At 46.5% G+C, this 16,562-nt stretch overlaps 1 protein-coding gene across 3 annotated transcripts in view; it reads left to right on the top strand.

Annotated features, from left to right (window-relative positions):
- The window catches only part of LOC124802429 (trithorax group protein osa-like), a 123,565-nt gene that overhangs the window by 84,841 nt on the left and 22,162 nt on the right, over positions 1-16,562 (top strand). For all 3 annotated transcript variants that reach the window (XM_047264725.1, XM_047264393.1, XM_047263611.1), the window contains exons 5-7: positions 2,729-2,836; positions 4,987-5,085; positions 10,532-10,616. In XM_047264725.1, coding sequence (XP_047120681.1) covers positions 2,729-2,836; positions 4,987-5,085; positions 10,532-10,616 — 292 coding nt within the window. The remainder of the gene's footprint in view (positions 1-2,728; positions 2,837-4,986; positions 5,086-10,531; positions 10,617-16,562) is intronic.

Genomic DNA, 16,562 nt, shown 5'->3' with positions numbered 1-16,562 from the left:
GATGGTTACTGATAACTTTGTTCACGCCTGGGCTTTTGGTTTGACATACGAATTTGTTATACGAGGGTCACTCCAAAAGAAATGCACACTACTTTTTTTTTTAAATCCATCTTTCATTCTACATGTTTGAAAGTTTTACCGTGTGTAGACACATCATTTAGGAACAATATTTTCATTTCTCTACATAATTTCCATCTCTCTCAACTGCCTTACACCATCTTGGAACCAGCGCCTGTGTACCCACACGGTAAAATTCTGGACCAACCTGTTGGAGCCACTGTTTGGCAGCGTGCACAAGGGAGTCATCATCTTCAAACCTTGTACCACGAAGAGTCTTTCAGTTTCCCAAAGAGATGATAGTCACATGGAGCCAGGACAGGATTGTGAGGCGGGTGTTTCAGTGTTGTCCATCCGAGTTTTGTGATCACTTCCATGGTTTTTTTGACTGACATGTGGCCGTGAATTGTCGTGCAACTGCAAAACACCCTGCTTTTGCCGATGTGGTCGAACACGACTCAGTCGAGCTTGAAGTTTCTTCAGTGTCGTCACATATGCATCAGAATTTATTGTGGTTCCACTTGGCATGATGTCCACAAGCAAGAGTCCGGAATCGAAAAACACTATAGCCATAACCTTTCCAGCAGAAGGTGTGGTTTTGAATTTTTTTTTTTTTTTCTTGGGTGAATTTGCATTGATTGCCTCTTCGTCTCTGGTGAAAAATGATGGAGCCATGTTTCATCACCTTTTACAGTTCTTCCAAGAAATTCATCTCCACCATTCTCGTACCGTTCCAAAAGTTCGCTGCATACCGTTTTTCTTGTTTCTTTGTGAGCCCTGTCAACATCCAGAGAACCCACCTGGCACAAACCTTTTTTTTACACCAACACTTTCAGTATTCTGCAAACACTTCCTTCCCCTATCCCAAAGCAGAGTGACATTTCGTTCACTGTGATGCGTCTGTCAGCAGTCACCATTTCGTTAACTCTCTGCACATTGTCTGGAGTGTGTGCAGTACGAGGCCTGCCGCTGCGAGGACAATCCTCAATATTGCAGTGCCCACTTTCATCACGTAACCTGCTTGCCCACCGACTAACTGTACTGCGATCGACAGCAGCATCTCCATACACCTTTTTCAACCTCTTGTGAATGTTTCCCACGGTCTCGTTTTCACAGCACAGGAATTCTATGACAGCACTTTGCTTGTGACGAACGTCAAGTGTAGCAGCCATCTTGAAGACATGCTGTGACGGCGCCACTCACGGGAACAGGTTGGACTAAGTTTGAAAACAAGCGGGAAGGATGTACCTACACACTGTAAAACTTTCACACATGCAGAATGAAAACTGTATTTTTACAAAAATAGTGTGCATTTCTTTTAGAGTGACCCTCGTATGTCTTTACAATTGGAGGTCATCCACGTTGAGTCAATCCCTACTGTCTTATCATTGCCCCCAAATCACATTGCTGTTTCCCTGGCAGCCTCCTTCCATGCGGAATTTAATCTTAGGTAGTATCACACCTCCATCTTATTAAAAAATACTTGCTAAATGTAGCTTTGTGTCCAAATCCAAAGGTAATAGTCGTCCACACAAAATCTGTTGTAATATTCCAGGCACCTCCTCCATTAGAAGATCCTATATAACGTCAGGTAATTCCACTTTACATGGCGTAGCCACGAAATGGTTTCCATTGATTCTTTGCGATATTTTCAGTATTCCTTTTACTATCACACTATCGTCCCCGTGTAGGGGAAGACATAGCTCCGACTTGAAACCACTGTCTTGCCGTGACGAACTTGAAGAACTGACTACGTAGCTAATAGTTAAAGGATCCATACACCTCCTTGTTTAACATTATAAGCCGTCCCTTCTCACTTGCTCCTGACAGTCCATTTTATAACAGATTTCAACAACCATAATGTTATCAGAAAACGAGTCTATAATGGGCGTGCCTGGCGGGGTAGCCTCGCGGTTTAGGGCGCCTTGCCACGGTTAGCGCGGCTACCCAGTCGGAGGTTCGAGTCCTCCCTTGGGCATGGGTGTTGTCCTTAGCGTAAGTTAGTTTAATTTAGTGTGTAAGCCTAGGGACCGATGACTTCAGCAGTTTGGTCCGGTAGGAACTTACCACAAATTTCCAAATTTGTAATGAGCGAAGTACACTTCCTATTAACAGGCGTGCCATTTTCGGTTGTAATTTATACTACCAATATCAGCAACAAGATTGTCCAGGTTCTCCAGTAATAACTACATATCAAAGTGTTTGTCGATAGGTCTCATCTTCCTTACTGATAGCTGAGGGATGTTTAGCACATCGATAGTTTCCACTACCACGGAAGACGGTTCAGTTGTGGCTGTCAAGCCTCCTTTAATACTCTAAAGATCCAAGATGGCCGTACTTCTGACCACATCATCTTCTGCTCATTCCTTCCGAATTTGTTTATACTTACAGTTTAATTGTAAACTCCTAGTTCAATTGCACTATTGTGTGTCTATGTGTGTCGGTTTCTTACGGACTGTCGGGCATCAGGTATCGAGCGTTGGGCGTTTGGCTTTAGGGAGTCAACACAATCTCTTCAGCTCGAACAGGGACATGACTCCTGGATCTCAAGCCTGAGGGCGTGTGCTGATCGCCTAACGCCTAACACCTGACGCCTAACACCCGACTCCCAGTGAAGAATTTACTTGTCTATAAGGAAAACTGAAAGAAGGCGTGGTATTCTATTCCATAGCGGTGACCAGATGCCACAAAAATACGAACACTCGATGCTGCTGATCGACCATCCACCAGACCAGATGATGCCGCAGCAACAGCAGCCGGATCAACAGACTATTGTCAGGTAAGAAATGTTTCTCAACTACGAAAAAAATCATAGTATTGAATTTCAGTATGCAACTACACTCCTGGAAATGGAAAAAAGAACACATTGACACCGGTGTGTCAGACCCACCATACTTGTTCCGGACACTGCGAGAGGGCTGTACAAGGAATGATCACACGCACGGCACAGCGGACACACCAGGAACCGCGGTGTTGGCCGTCGAATGGCGCTAGCTGCGCAGCATTTGTGCACCGCCGCCGTCAGTGTCAGCCAGTTTGCCGTGGCATACGGAGCTCCATCGCAGTCTTTAACACTGGTAGCATGCCGCGACAGCGTGGACGTGAACCGTATGTGCAGTTGACGGACTTTGAGCGAGGGCGTATAGTGGGCATGCGGGAGGCCGGGTGGACGTACCGCCGAATTGCTCAACACGTGGGGCGTGAGGTCTCCACAGTACATCGATGTTGTCGCCAGTGGTCGGCGGAAGGTGCACGTGCCCGTCGACCTGGGACCGGACCGCAGCGACGCACGGATGCACGCCAAGACCGTAGGATCCTACGCAGTGCCGTAGGGGACCGCACCGCCACTTCCCAGCAAATTAGGGACACTGTTGCTCCTGGGGTATCGGCGAGGACCATTCGCAACCGTCTCCATGAAGCTGGGCTACGGTCCCGCACACCGTTAGGCCGTCTTCCGCTCACGCCCCAACATCGTGCAGCCAGCCTCCAGTGGTGTCGCGACAGGCGTGAATGGAGGGACGAATGGAGACGTGTCGTCTTCAGCGATGAGAGTCGCTTCTGCCTTGGTGCCAATGTTGGTCGTATGCGTGTTTGGCGCCGTGCAGGTGAGCGCCACAATCAGGACTGCATACGACCGAGGCACACAGGGCCAACACCCGGCATCATGGTGTGGGGAGCGATCTCCTACACTGGCCGTACACCACTGGTGATCGTCGAGGGGACACTGAATAGTGCACGGTACATCCAAACCGTCATCGAACCCATCGTTCTACCATTCCTAGACCGGCAAGGGAACTTGCTGTTCCAACAGGACAATGCACGTCCGCATGTATCCCGTGCCACCCAACGTGCTCTAGAAGGTGTAAGTCAACTACCCTGGCCAGCAAGATCTCCGGATCTGTCCCCCATTGAGCATGTTTGGGACTGGATGAAGCGTCGTCTCACGCGGTCTGCACGTCCAGCACGAACGCTGGTCCAGCTGAGGCACCAGGTGGAAATGGCATGGCAAGCCGTTCCACAGGACTACATCCAGTATCTCTACGATCGTCTCCATGGGAGAATAGCAGCCTGCATTGCTGCGAAAGGTGGATATGCACTGTACTAGTGCCGACATTGTGCATGCTCTGTTGCCTGTGTCTATGTGCCTGTGGTTCTGTCAGTGTGATCATGTGATGTATCTGACCCCAGGAATGTGTCAATAAAGTTTCCCCTTCCTGGGACAATGAATTCACGGTGTTCTTATTTCAATTTCCAGGAGTGTAGCTTGCTATATGTCATAAACAATGTTATTGTTATTATAAGCCCACAAATAGCTATAGATCTATTGTCGTTTACTGTATTACAAGCTGGACTTTTTAGTATTCAACTGTTAGTTTTAGTCTTCAGTCTGGTTTGATGTGGCCTGCCACAAATTCCTCCCCTGTGCCAATCTCTTCAGCTCAGAGTGTGACTTGCACCCAACGTCCTCCATTATCTGTTGAATACATCCCGTTCTCTGTCTTCCCCTACGCTCTACGTCCCCCACAGCTGACGGAAATTCTTTCCTACTGTCTTAACACAGGTCCTGTCATCCTATCCATTCTCCTGCAAAGTATTCTATGGAAGACCTTCCCATTTCTCAGCAATCTACTTAATTTTCGACACCACACCTGAAAAGCACCGATTACCTTCTTTTACGGTTTTCGCACAGTCCATGATTTGCTTCTATATGATGCTATGTTTTTTACGTGTTTTGTAAGAAATTTGCTGCTCAAATTAAGGCTCACGTTTGGCGCTAGTACATTTCTTCTACCAAAGAATGCCCTCTTCGCCTGTGCTAGTCTCGTTTTTATGTACTCTTTGCATTGTAGATCCTGTGTTACTTTGCTTCCAAGGTACCGGAACTCCTTTACTGCAGGGATGAGGTAAACAGGCCTCTGCTTGTTACAGGAGGGAGGACGGCGCCGCCGGTGAGCCGGTGCAGTACGAGCACTCGATGCTGGAGGTGGATGGGACGTCGCAGCAGCAGGACCAACAGCCAGACATGAGGTACTGCTGCTTTGATAATTTTTTTGTTAATTGTTTGAGACCTACGGCGGTGCAGATATTGTGTACTTATACAGCCTAAGGGCAAGGACATTTTCTTTTAAGTGTCATACTTTGCTTACCAGATATGCTAGTTACTGATTAATATATGAAAAAAATTGCATAACGGCGTTTTATCTGCTCCAGAGAGGAGACAGGTATGGGGAGTGGATGATATTATTCTTTATCTGCAATAGTATTTTTAGATTATATGAGGGTTGACTGAAAAGTAATGCCTCCACCTTCGTTAATTGGGTCTGAATGGCAATATTTTAATAAATCAAACGCAGAAACACACTACTGGCCATTACAATTGCTACACCAAGAAGAAATGCAGGTGATAAACGGGTATTCATTGGAAAAATATATTATACTAGAACTGACATGTGATTACATTTTCACGCAATGTGGATGCATAGATCCAGAGAAATCAGTACCCAGAACAACCACCTCTGGCCGTAATAACGGCCTTGATACGCCTGGGCATTGAGTCAAACAGAGCTTGGATGGCGTGTACAGCTACAGCTGCCCATGCAGCTTCAACACGATACCACAGTTCATCAAGAGTAGTGACTGGCGTATTGTGACGAGCCAGTTGCTCGGCCACCATTGACCAGACGTTTTCAATTGGTGAGAGTTCTGGAGAATGTGCTGGCCAGGGCAGCAGTCGAACATTTTCTGTATCCAGAAAGCCCGTACAGGACCTGCAAAATGCGGTCGTGCATTATCCTGCTGATATGTAGGGTTTCGCAGGGATCGAATGAAGGGTAGAACCACGGGTCGTAACACATTTGAAATGTAACGTCCACTGTTCAAAGTGCCGTCAATGCGAACAAAAGGTGACCGAGACGTGTAACCAATGGCACCCCGTACCATCACGCAGGGTGATACGCCAGTATGACGATGAGGAATACACGCTTCCAATGTGCGTTCACCGCGATGTCGCCAAACACGGATGCGACCATCATGATGCTGTAAACAGAACCTGGATTCATACGAAAAAATGACGTTTTGCCATTAGTGCACCCAGGTTCGTCGTTGAGTACACCATCGCTGACGCTCCTGTCTGTGATGCAGCGTCAAGGGTAGCCACAGCCACGGTCTCCGAGCTGATAGTCAGTCCATGCTGCTGCAAACGTCTTCGAACTGTTCGTGCAGATGGTTGTTGTCTTGCAAACGTCCCCATCTGTTGACTCAGGTATCGAGACGTGGTTGCACGATCCGTTACAGCCATGCGGATTAGATGCCTGTCATCTCGACTGCTAGTGATACGAGGCCGTTGGGATCCAGCACGGCGTTCCGTATTACCTCCTGAACCCACCGATTCCATATTCTGCTAACAGTCATTGGATCTCGGCCAACGCGAGCAGCAATGTTGCAATCGCGATAGGCTACAATCAGACCATTATAAAAGTCGGAAACGTGATACGCATTTCTCCTCCTTACACGAGGCATCACAACAACGTTTCACCAGGCAACGCCGGTCAACTGCTGTCTGTGTATGAGAAATCGGTTGGAAAGTTTCCTCATGTCAGCACGTTGTAGGTGTCGCCACCGGCGCCAACCTTCTGTGAATGCTCTGAAAAGCTAATCATTTGCATGTCACAGCATCATCTTCCTGACGGTTAAATTTCGCGTCTGTAGCATATCATCTTCGTGGTGTAGCAATTTTAATGGCCAGTAGTGTTATCCTTAGAATGTGATCTTTAATTGCCAATATTCACTTTTCCATGTAATTACCAGCCAATTGGATACATTTCTGCCAACGATGAACAAGTTTTCTGAAGCCGTCACGTTAGAAACGTAATGATGTCCCATGATTGAATGGAGAAAGGCGTCACCTTCATTCTTGTACCACGAGAGGAGTTCTTGGCAAATTTGAAACCTGTTCGCTTTCATTTCAGGAGCCAGCATCTGGGACACCCATCGTTCACAGATCTTCCGATAGCCAAGCAAAGCAATAATGTGATCCACACGTTTTAGTGAAATGCCAATTGTGCTTGCAAATTCTTTCTGAGTGATACGACGATCGTCCTGAATCAATCTGTCAACATTTTGCTTGTGAAACTCAGTGGTTGCTGTCACGCAGGTCAGATGTTCCCGCCTCAACATCTTTAAACTTACTCGACCAACGACACACAGTTCTCACATCAACACAATCACCATGAACTGCTTTCATTCTCTGATAAATCTCCTTCGGGGTGACACCTTGTGCTGTTAAGAATTCAATGACTGCACGTTGCTTAAATCGCATTGACCGACCGTCTGCTCAGGGTTCCATACTTCACACTGTAACAACACAACCGTTCAGTACTAAGGCTTCCCGCCAACTGGATGTGTAGAGAAGAGGCTACTCAACAAGCCAGTACCTGCCGCATACCAATGCTGCCAACCGTTAAAGAGTTACGATGGTGGAGGCATTACTTTTCAGTCAACCCTCGTATTTATTTTAACTTTTCGATTTACAATTACACTCTAAGACAAAAAAAATGAGGCACTCCGAAGGAATTATCCAAGTGGAAGGGAAGTCTGTAGATGTGATTTACATCAACAGCAGGGGCGGCTTCTGTATAGGTTTGCAGGTTTACGCTACCCCCAAGGAATAATTTTGTTCAACTGTGTTTGCCTTCTGAGCGTTCTATACTATTGGAGAAGTAGCGCGCCGTTTATCTCTTTTGAAATGCCCGGGCTCCAAAGGCCGGCCGGTCGTGCCTTTGTACTACTCGTACCACACTTCTCAGTCCCAACTACCAGAACAATAGGTACTTCTCGACCAATAGAGCAGGCTACAGTTGGTGCTTTGTTTCCACCAAACCAAACCAACTTACTCGTTACCGGTGCTGTCCATGTTTCTCCCCTTCTTAAAACATCAGCTTCCTAACACAGTTCTGCAAAGTTATAGAACAAGAACACTTCACCTGGTGAGACCGAAACCAGTCCCCTCATTTTCAGTGACAAAAGTTCCAAAAGCGACACACCATCATTCTACACAAGATGGCTACCATGACGTGCCGTCTTCTTCCTTCGAACTAGGAAAGTCTGATCATCTGCCTCCCTCACACACGCACGCTCTTCTCCTCCCAGCAGCCTTGCCAAAGCCGTCCGCTCGCTACCCGCTGCGCCGGCAAAACCTTCTTGCGCTAGTATAGCCACTTGCCATCCTTGTCCATGAGCGCTCTCTCGCTAGCCTCCCACGCCTCCTCCATACCACCAAAAACATTCTATGAAGACAAAGCAGTCAACCGATCCCAGCGGAAGTCTTGAACCATCTATATCACGATTTAGACACAGAACGTCACAGCTAGCCCATTACTTGTTCTCGGACGACAGGGGTTAGGATGAGCTTGATACATAATACACTGCTGGAAATGGAAAAAAGAACACATTGACACCGGTGTGTCAGACCCACCATACTTGCTCCGGACACTGCGAGAGGGCTGTACAAGCAATGATCACGCGCACGGCACAGCGGACACACCAGGAACCGCGGTGTTGGCCGTCGAATGGCGCTAGCTGCACAGCATTTGTGCACCGCCGCCGTCAGTGTCAGCCAGTTTGCCGTGGCATACGGAGCTCCATCGCAGTCTTTAACACTGGTAGCATGCCGCGACAGCGTGGACGTGAACCGTATGTGCAGTTGACGGACTTTGAGCGAGGGCGTATAGTGGGCATGCGGGAGGCCGAATTGCTCAACACGTGGGGCTTGAGGTCTCCACAGTACATCGATGTTGTCGCCAGTGGTCGGCGGAAGGTGCACGTGCCCGTCGACCTGGCACCGGACCGCAGCGACGCACGGATGCACGCCAAGACCGTAGGATCCTACGCAGTGCCGTAGGGGACCGCACCGCCACTTCCCAGCAAATTAGGGACACTGTTGCTCCTGGGGTATCGGCGAGAACCATTCGCAACCGTCTCCATGAAGCTGGGCTACGGTCCCGCACACCGTTAGGCCGTCTTCCACTCACGCCCCAACATCGTGCAGCCCGCCTCCAGTGGTGTCGCGACAGGCGTGAATGGAGGGACGAATGGAGACGTGTCGTCTTCAGCGATGAGAGTCGCTTCTGCCTTAGTGCCAATGATGGTCGTACGCGTGTTTGGCGCCGTGCAGGTGAGCGCCACAATCAGGACTGCATACGACCGAGGCACACAGGGCCAACACCCGGCATCATGGTGTGGGGAGCGATCTCCTACACTGGCCGTACACCACTGGTGATCGTCGAGGGGACACTGAATAGTGCACGGTACATCCAAACCGTCATCGAACCCATCGTTCTACCATTCCTAGACCGGCAAGGGAACGTGCTGTTCCAACAGGACAATGCACGTCCGCATGTATCCCGTGCCACCCAACGTGCTCTAGAAGGTGTAAGTCAACTACCCTGGCCAGCAAGATCTCCGGATCTGTCCCCCATTGAGCATGTTTGGGACTGGATGAAGCGTCGTCTCATGCGGTCTGCACGTCCAGCACGAACGCTGGTCCAACTGAGGCGCCAGGTGGAAATGGCATGGCAAGCCGTTCCACAGGACTACATCCAGCATCTCTACGATCGTCTCCATGGGAGAATAGCAGCCTGCATTGCTGCGAAAGGTGAATATACACTGTACCAGTGCCGATATTGTGCATGCTCTGTTGCCTGTGTCTATGTGCCTGTGGTTCTGTCAGTGTGATCATGTGATGTATCTGACCCCAGGAATGTGTCAATAAAGTTTCCCCTTCCTGGGACAATGAATTCACGGTGTTCTTATTTCAATTTCCAGGAGTGTATATCCACCGTTGTGGTGGTTATAATTGGCCAACCGGGACCTCGATGAACTCTACCTGCCCACACTTTCCCATCCGATCCACCATCGGGCCGCTACGACATTCGAATGCCCCACAACTCTGGTTATTTTACGATTCTACCAGCCGGCCATGGAGACCCATAATCAGCTCCACAATAAGGTGCTGAAAATGCTGCCTCACAGAATTCGCGGTATCTATGTGTCTTTCAACCACAACCCCCGTCTACCCCTCACCAGGAATTGTAAAAACAGTGAACATGGCCCACCCAAACGCACTCTCTAACTGCCACAGGGAATTACAACTCTAAATGATTGACATACCCACCGTTGGCGTGTGCATGTACGAAGCTGTATTGACATCCGACCATGTTTTCCTAGTGCTTCACTTTTTTGTTGTCTGGAAATGTATTTCGGCCACATATCTTCTGGCCATCCTCGATGTGAGTGTACTCAGAGGTTATGAGGCTGGGATATCAGTGAAAGAGCTAGACTGTGCACGGATGTTCACCAGATAATTAATGGAGTAGAAATACTACCACCAAGATTCGATCAGTTGGTGAACATCTGCACGCTTTAGCGATCTCTGACATCGCGATGGTAACACAAATGGGATTTCCTCTGTTTCCAGCGGTGACCCAATGCCGGCGGGAAGTCCAGCGGAAGAAACTGTTCTGGTGCAGGTTCCGTCAGCCGACCAGCAGCCATCGGCACAGGTACTGTATTTTCTGTCTTACTCCTAACACCAACGATAAGTCATACAAGATGAAGTTTATATAGAACAACCCGGTGATCCAGTTATGCGGTCAAAGTGTGACAGAGCGGCTCAGACAAGTCAGCGGAAGTCGATGACATACGTCTGGAATTACTTAAATCCTGAGAGGTGTAGTTTTTATATAGATTATTTGAGTTGATCAAAAATCTACGAAACAGGTGGCGTACTACTATTTGCTGTAAAGTATTATCATTACATTACCAAATGGCAAAGGTGCGAAATGGGAAAACTTGCTTGAAGAAATACAGCAATAAGCCACTTTTTTTATAATCGTATTTGGGCTAGTACGCGTTCCGGGTTTTCAGCCATATTCAGTTGACGCAATACATCTCCATGTTTTAGTCGACTCCCCTGTGTAAAATAACGATTCCTTTACCTACCGCGTTTCCCGAGTTGTATATTTACGTCCCTTAGGTTCATTTACATTCGTTCTGCTACTTGTATTCCCTTGTTTCGCATATATCTGCATAATACACGCATACACACACACTCACTCACACACACACTCACACATTTTTACAGTCACTACTGCAGCGCAACATTCACCATGTGGACGACTCACGTATGAGTTTGCATCGGTAAATATATCTGAAGTCAGGTTACAATTGACGCATACGTTCAGTAACTGTTGCTGAATCCAGTTGCGTTTATGAGTTGAATATCGTCGACCTTAAAATGTGATGCATGTGAGTGAAAAAATGAATGGTGTCATACTTCTTAGTTTACTGTATGTTATGGAGCATGTTCGGTAACGGTGATACCTGTTTTCTAGGCGTCAGACATGGTCCATACTGGGCAGGCATAATGAGCTGCAGAGGAAAACAAATCACTGACAGTCGTTTTGAAAGCAGCAGTTTTTGCAGCCCGTAAGCTGCATACCTATGTTCCGAGTATATTTTTTGCTGCGTCTTTCTTGGCTGTATATTCACATCGGTTGTTGTTGTTGGCGAGAAACCTGATTAAGATAAGGGTCAGATACCTGGTTCAGGAGCTGAACACTCCATGATACATTAAGTTTCTCTGCCCATCCTGATCGCAAATTTTGTAACTTGAATACGATTTTCAGCAAATATGAAATAAAGTTCTACTACATTGAAGCTTGCAAAATATAAATCATAATCAGAACAAAATCCTTTTGGTATTAGGCCGTGTGACTTTTTAACACTAAAAATCGTTGAACACCGATTGGATTGTGGCTATCCTATAGCTTTTCAAGAACCCATTGTGCTTGTTCATCAGTCGTGGAGCCGCACGGGGCGTCTTGTCGCGGCTAGCACGGCTCCTCTCGTCGAAGGATCGAGTCCTCCCTAGGGCATGGATGTGTGTATTGTCCTTAGCGTAATTTAATTTAAGTTGGATTAAGAAGTGTGTAAGCCTAGGGACGATAACCTCAGCAGTTTGGTCCCATAAGACCTTATCACAAATTTCCGTTACCAATCGTGGATGCAGCAGCGACAATAAGAGAGGCTGTTGAAATAATCAAATGTTTCGTACACAATCAAGGAGACTACTGCAGTTTGGCGCTCTTCCTTCCGCTTCTCTCGGAAGGAGTCCACAGTCTTAACGCCGTCGACGCATCAGTCATACTCGATTGTTTTCTCTTGCGTAACGAACGACCACCATAATGTGGCTGTATATCCAGATTGACGGTACCCCACACATTGGTGGAATGTACCCTTCTTTTTGCCCTTCGTACTAAGTATAGCCTTCCAGATTCCTTACCTTTAGTATTAGCAGACGACTCATGGATGTTACGGTATACTGATAATTTTTACTTTATGGACCGTCTGACTACAACTGAATGAAACACAATTTTCATGCCATACGCTTTTCGCCTTTATTTTCTGCATGCCATCTTCAGTGGCAGCTTCCGTGGACGGTTTTCTACATATTACGCTCCTGTTCCATTTTTCGTGTTGCTCCTCTTCTTATAAATGCCAATTTGCGGTTTTTTTCCCAAATTTCACAGCACTAGGAACTTGTTTTGATGCAATGTTTTGGTTTGTGCGCCGACTGTCAGATGACATACTATTCAATACACCACAAGGTGCTATAAGTACGATCCCTGACCACCGGCAAAGAAGGTAATCTCCCTACAGTGTCATGCAAATTTAAGAAAGAAAATCATGTCGCGCAACAGAAACGTCTTGTCGAAGGAAAACTAGTATGATTGCCTAATCAAGCATGAAAATACAGGTGCCACACCACACATGGATAAATTCTACATCTGCTTCTACATACGTACTCCACAAGCTACCGTACGTTGCGTTGTGGGGAGTACATTGTACCACTGCTAGTCATTTCTTTCCCTGTTTCGCTCACAAACAGAGCGAGGGAAAAAGAACTATCTATATACCTCCGCATGAGCCCTTTTCTCGTATCTTATCTTCATGGTACTTACGCGAAACGTATATTGGCAGCTGTAGAATCGTTTTGCAGTCAGTTTCAAATGCCGGTTCTCTAAATGTTGTCAGCAGTGTTCTCCCGAAAAGAACTTCGCCTTCCCCCCCCCCCCCCCCCCCCCCCGCACTGGTTCCCATTTGAGTTCCCAAATCATCTCCATAACAGTTTTCATTCTGTTCGAAACTAGCGGTGACAAATGTAGCAGCCCACCCCTGAATTGCTTCGTTTAGTCTGACCTAATACGGATCCCAAACACTCGAGCGTTGCTCAAGACCTCCAGTGAGTAGATGATCATACAAAAAATTACTCAAGAATAGGGGGCACCAGCGTCCTATCCGTGATCTTCTTCACAGAAGAACCACACTTTCCTAAAATTCTTCCAGTAAACTGCGTCGAACACACGCCGTCCCTACCACAATCCTCACATTCTCGTTCCTGTTCGTACGCTTTGCAACGTGACGCCCATATATTTAAACGTCGCGACTCTGTCAAGTAGGACACTGCTAATGCGAACGTTACAGGTCGTTTTGCCTACTCCTCTGCATTAACTTACATTTTTCTACATTTAGAGCTAGTTGCCATTTATAACACTATCTGAAAATTTTGTCTAAGTCTTCTTGTATCCTCCTGCAGTCACTCATCTTCGACACCTTACCGTACACCACGGCATCATCAGTAAACATTCCAGGTTCCCGCCCACCGTGTCCATCATATCATTTATGTAAATAGTAAGCAATAGCGGTCCTAGCATACTTCCCTGGGGCACTCCTTACGGTATACTTGTCCTTGTCGAACACATCGCATCGGGGATAACATACTGGGTTCTGTTACTTAAGAATATTAGTGAAGGGGCTCATCTGTCTACAACAGAATCAAGCGGTCTCTTTAACAATTTTCTTTATTACCGCAAAACATCGACATATGAATTATCCACTGAGATACGTATGTGAGCATTTAAGAAATGAATAAGGGATTGTAATTATGAAATATAACATTGGGATACAATAAAAGCATAATAATGAAATTAAGTCGCGGATATGGCCAATGTCTGTAGAAATGGGTAGTGGTTAAAGGAGGAACACGGAAAAGTAAGTACGAACAACAACAGAACCGCCAAAGTGCATGATGGAAGCAACTACCTGGTTGGAGTCGTGAAAACTGTGCAGTTCGGCCCTGATGAAAGTTAACTACATTCCGTTCCTCCCGACTTGGTGACTGCGTCGCTGGGTCATTCTCACCACTCTCATACAGTGTGAGCGAGGGAAAAAAAATGGCTCTGAGCACTATGGGACTTAATATCTGAGGTCATCAGTCCCCTAGACTTAGAACTACTTAAACCTAACTAACCTAAGGACATCACACACATCCATGCTGAGTCCAGCTCGCAATCTGTACTCAGTACTAAAGTGCAGACATCTTTCTGTATGACAGCAAGTCTCATCTCATAGGTTAACTGGCAGCAAGTCCTTACTCTTCCATCTCCCAACGGCTAGCGACGTCCACTTCAACCATCTGTCCATGAGTGTCCTCTGGCTTAAATTTCTGAAAGTCTACTGTTTCTGCCAGTGTAGGAATCTCGCCGGCCAATTGCTGCGGAACTTGTGACTTCCGACCAATGATAATTCTGTAAACACGTTAAATGAACTCTCGCGGCTTTTTTAACCAATGATGGCCTGGTGTTGGCCGGAAGGCAGAAAAACTCTTGCACTTCACGACTGGTTTCTAACCCTAGCAAGTCGAATGGAATACATGAAGCGCACACAGGAAAGCGCGCAAGACCCAGTTGTGGGGATTTTAAACTAACATTCTTTTGTATTGAGGCTGCAGAGAAACGTCGGATGCTAAGTTTCTCCCATTCCAGCGTCTGCACCTCACATTATCTTTCCAAGTGGATTTCTTTCTACGTCATAAAATGGAGCTTTATGACAGCTAGGCAAGTCCTGGCGCAGCCAGGTGTGCAGACATGAGCTGAAGCGAATTCTGTACTGTCTGCCTGTGCTAAAGAACAGCTCTTAACGCATTTATGACCTCTTCTGGTTCTTTTAATGGGAGTATGAATGGCTTATCCCGCTAATGTTAAATTTATTGATTGCTTGACCCATTTTCTCAACAACTACATCATGAAAATTAGTGAAACCTTTGCAGGTTACTTAAACATTCTCCACGCACTAACTCTTCTAGTTTGGGATGAAGTATGTAGTTCTGGGAGTTGGGATAGAATTTTTTTCTGTTGTGTTTTTTATTACAGTTTTTTCTAAATTCTTGAACATTTTACTGGAAGTATACACGCTATCTCTACCATGCGAGAGATGTATCACAGTAAAAGTATTATAAATTACCTGTAAAAAATGAAGAGCCATTTTTTTTTAGTTCCTGAGAAAACAGGTCATTTGTCTGAGAATTTGTTTTCTCAGAAATTGTAATGGCAAATTAATTCAAGTTAGAGCTCACTTTTTAATAGATTCAACGGCTAAGACACGGCAGCACCGTATTCTTATTCACCTTCTACGTCGTCCTAACGCATCCTCCTGCTAATCTTCAACGATCTTGCCTCCTTGGACACTTTTTGGGCTTGTAGCTCAGCCTTGTTGACTCGCCCCTTGTCCACTTCCTCGAGCATTGCTCACGTATCCCAACCAGTCATTGGTCCCAGCTCCACCAATACTTTCACTCTATCAGTATTGCCCTCCTTAAATGTGATGACAGCATTACACACACAAAGCATCAATGTGCGGCATACACCCCAATAGCCGAGTGGTCAGCTAAGTGGCCCAGGTTCGATTTGGGGTTGGGTCGAAGATTTACTCCGCTCGAGGGACTGGCTGTTGTGCTGTCTTCATCATCATCTCATCCCCATCGACACGCAACTCGCCGAAGTGGCGTCAGCTAAAATGGCTTGGACCAGTCGACCGGTCTACCCGACGGGAGGCCCTAGCCACACGACATTCCATTTTATTTTTAATGTGTGGTATCCCACAAGTACGTTTTCAGTTACACTGGTCCATACTACGCTATTGAATGACTTATTCACATTTTGGGTTTTCTCTGTCACACATTTCTTCTAAGAACGGGTTTTATAGCCAACATACCAGCTGCAGGTAAAGAGTTCTTGTGGGTGAACTTACCTAAAGTTCCAGCTGATTCAGCTTTTTTATATTTACACGACTCGCCTGAACGAAGGTTGTGGCTCGGCTTATCATCTATTGACATTTTATGGAGAAAGGTTCCCCACGCAATCATTTTCATACCATCTAAGTTATTTCCGTTAATTCTGTTGCTTGACCGCAGCGTTCGGATAGTGGTACTGCCTAGCAAACTCCTAATAGTCTTGCCATCACTCAGCGGTCTTTTCAACAGCTCCTGCTTCCTCCGTTATACAAAAAATATCGCTTGCACAACGTAAACAAGAATCACATCAGTCCTGTCAGTGTATTCATAAAGGATTCCACTAGTATTGAAATCATGATTAATGAGATTTTATTTT

The sequence above is a fragment of the Schistocerca piceifrons genome, chromosome 1 (genome assembly GCF_021461385.2).
Source record: "Schistocerca piceifrons isolate TAMUIC-IGC-003096 chromosome 1, iqSchPice1.1, whole genome shotgun sequence".
NCBI lineage: Eukaryota > Metazoa > Arthropoda > Insecta > Orthoptera > Acrididae > Schistocerca > Schistocerca piceifrons.
This window is presented reverse-complemented; position numbering and strand designations above follow the sequence as displayed.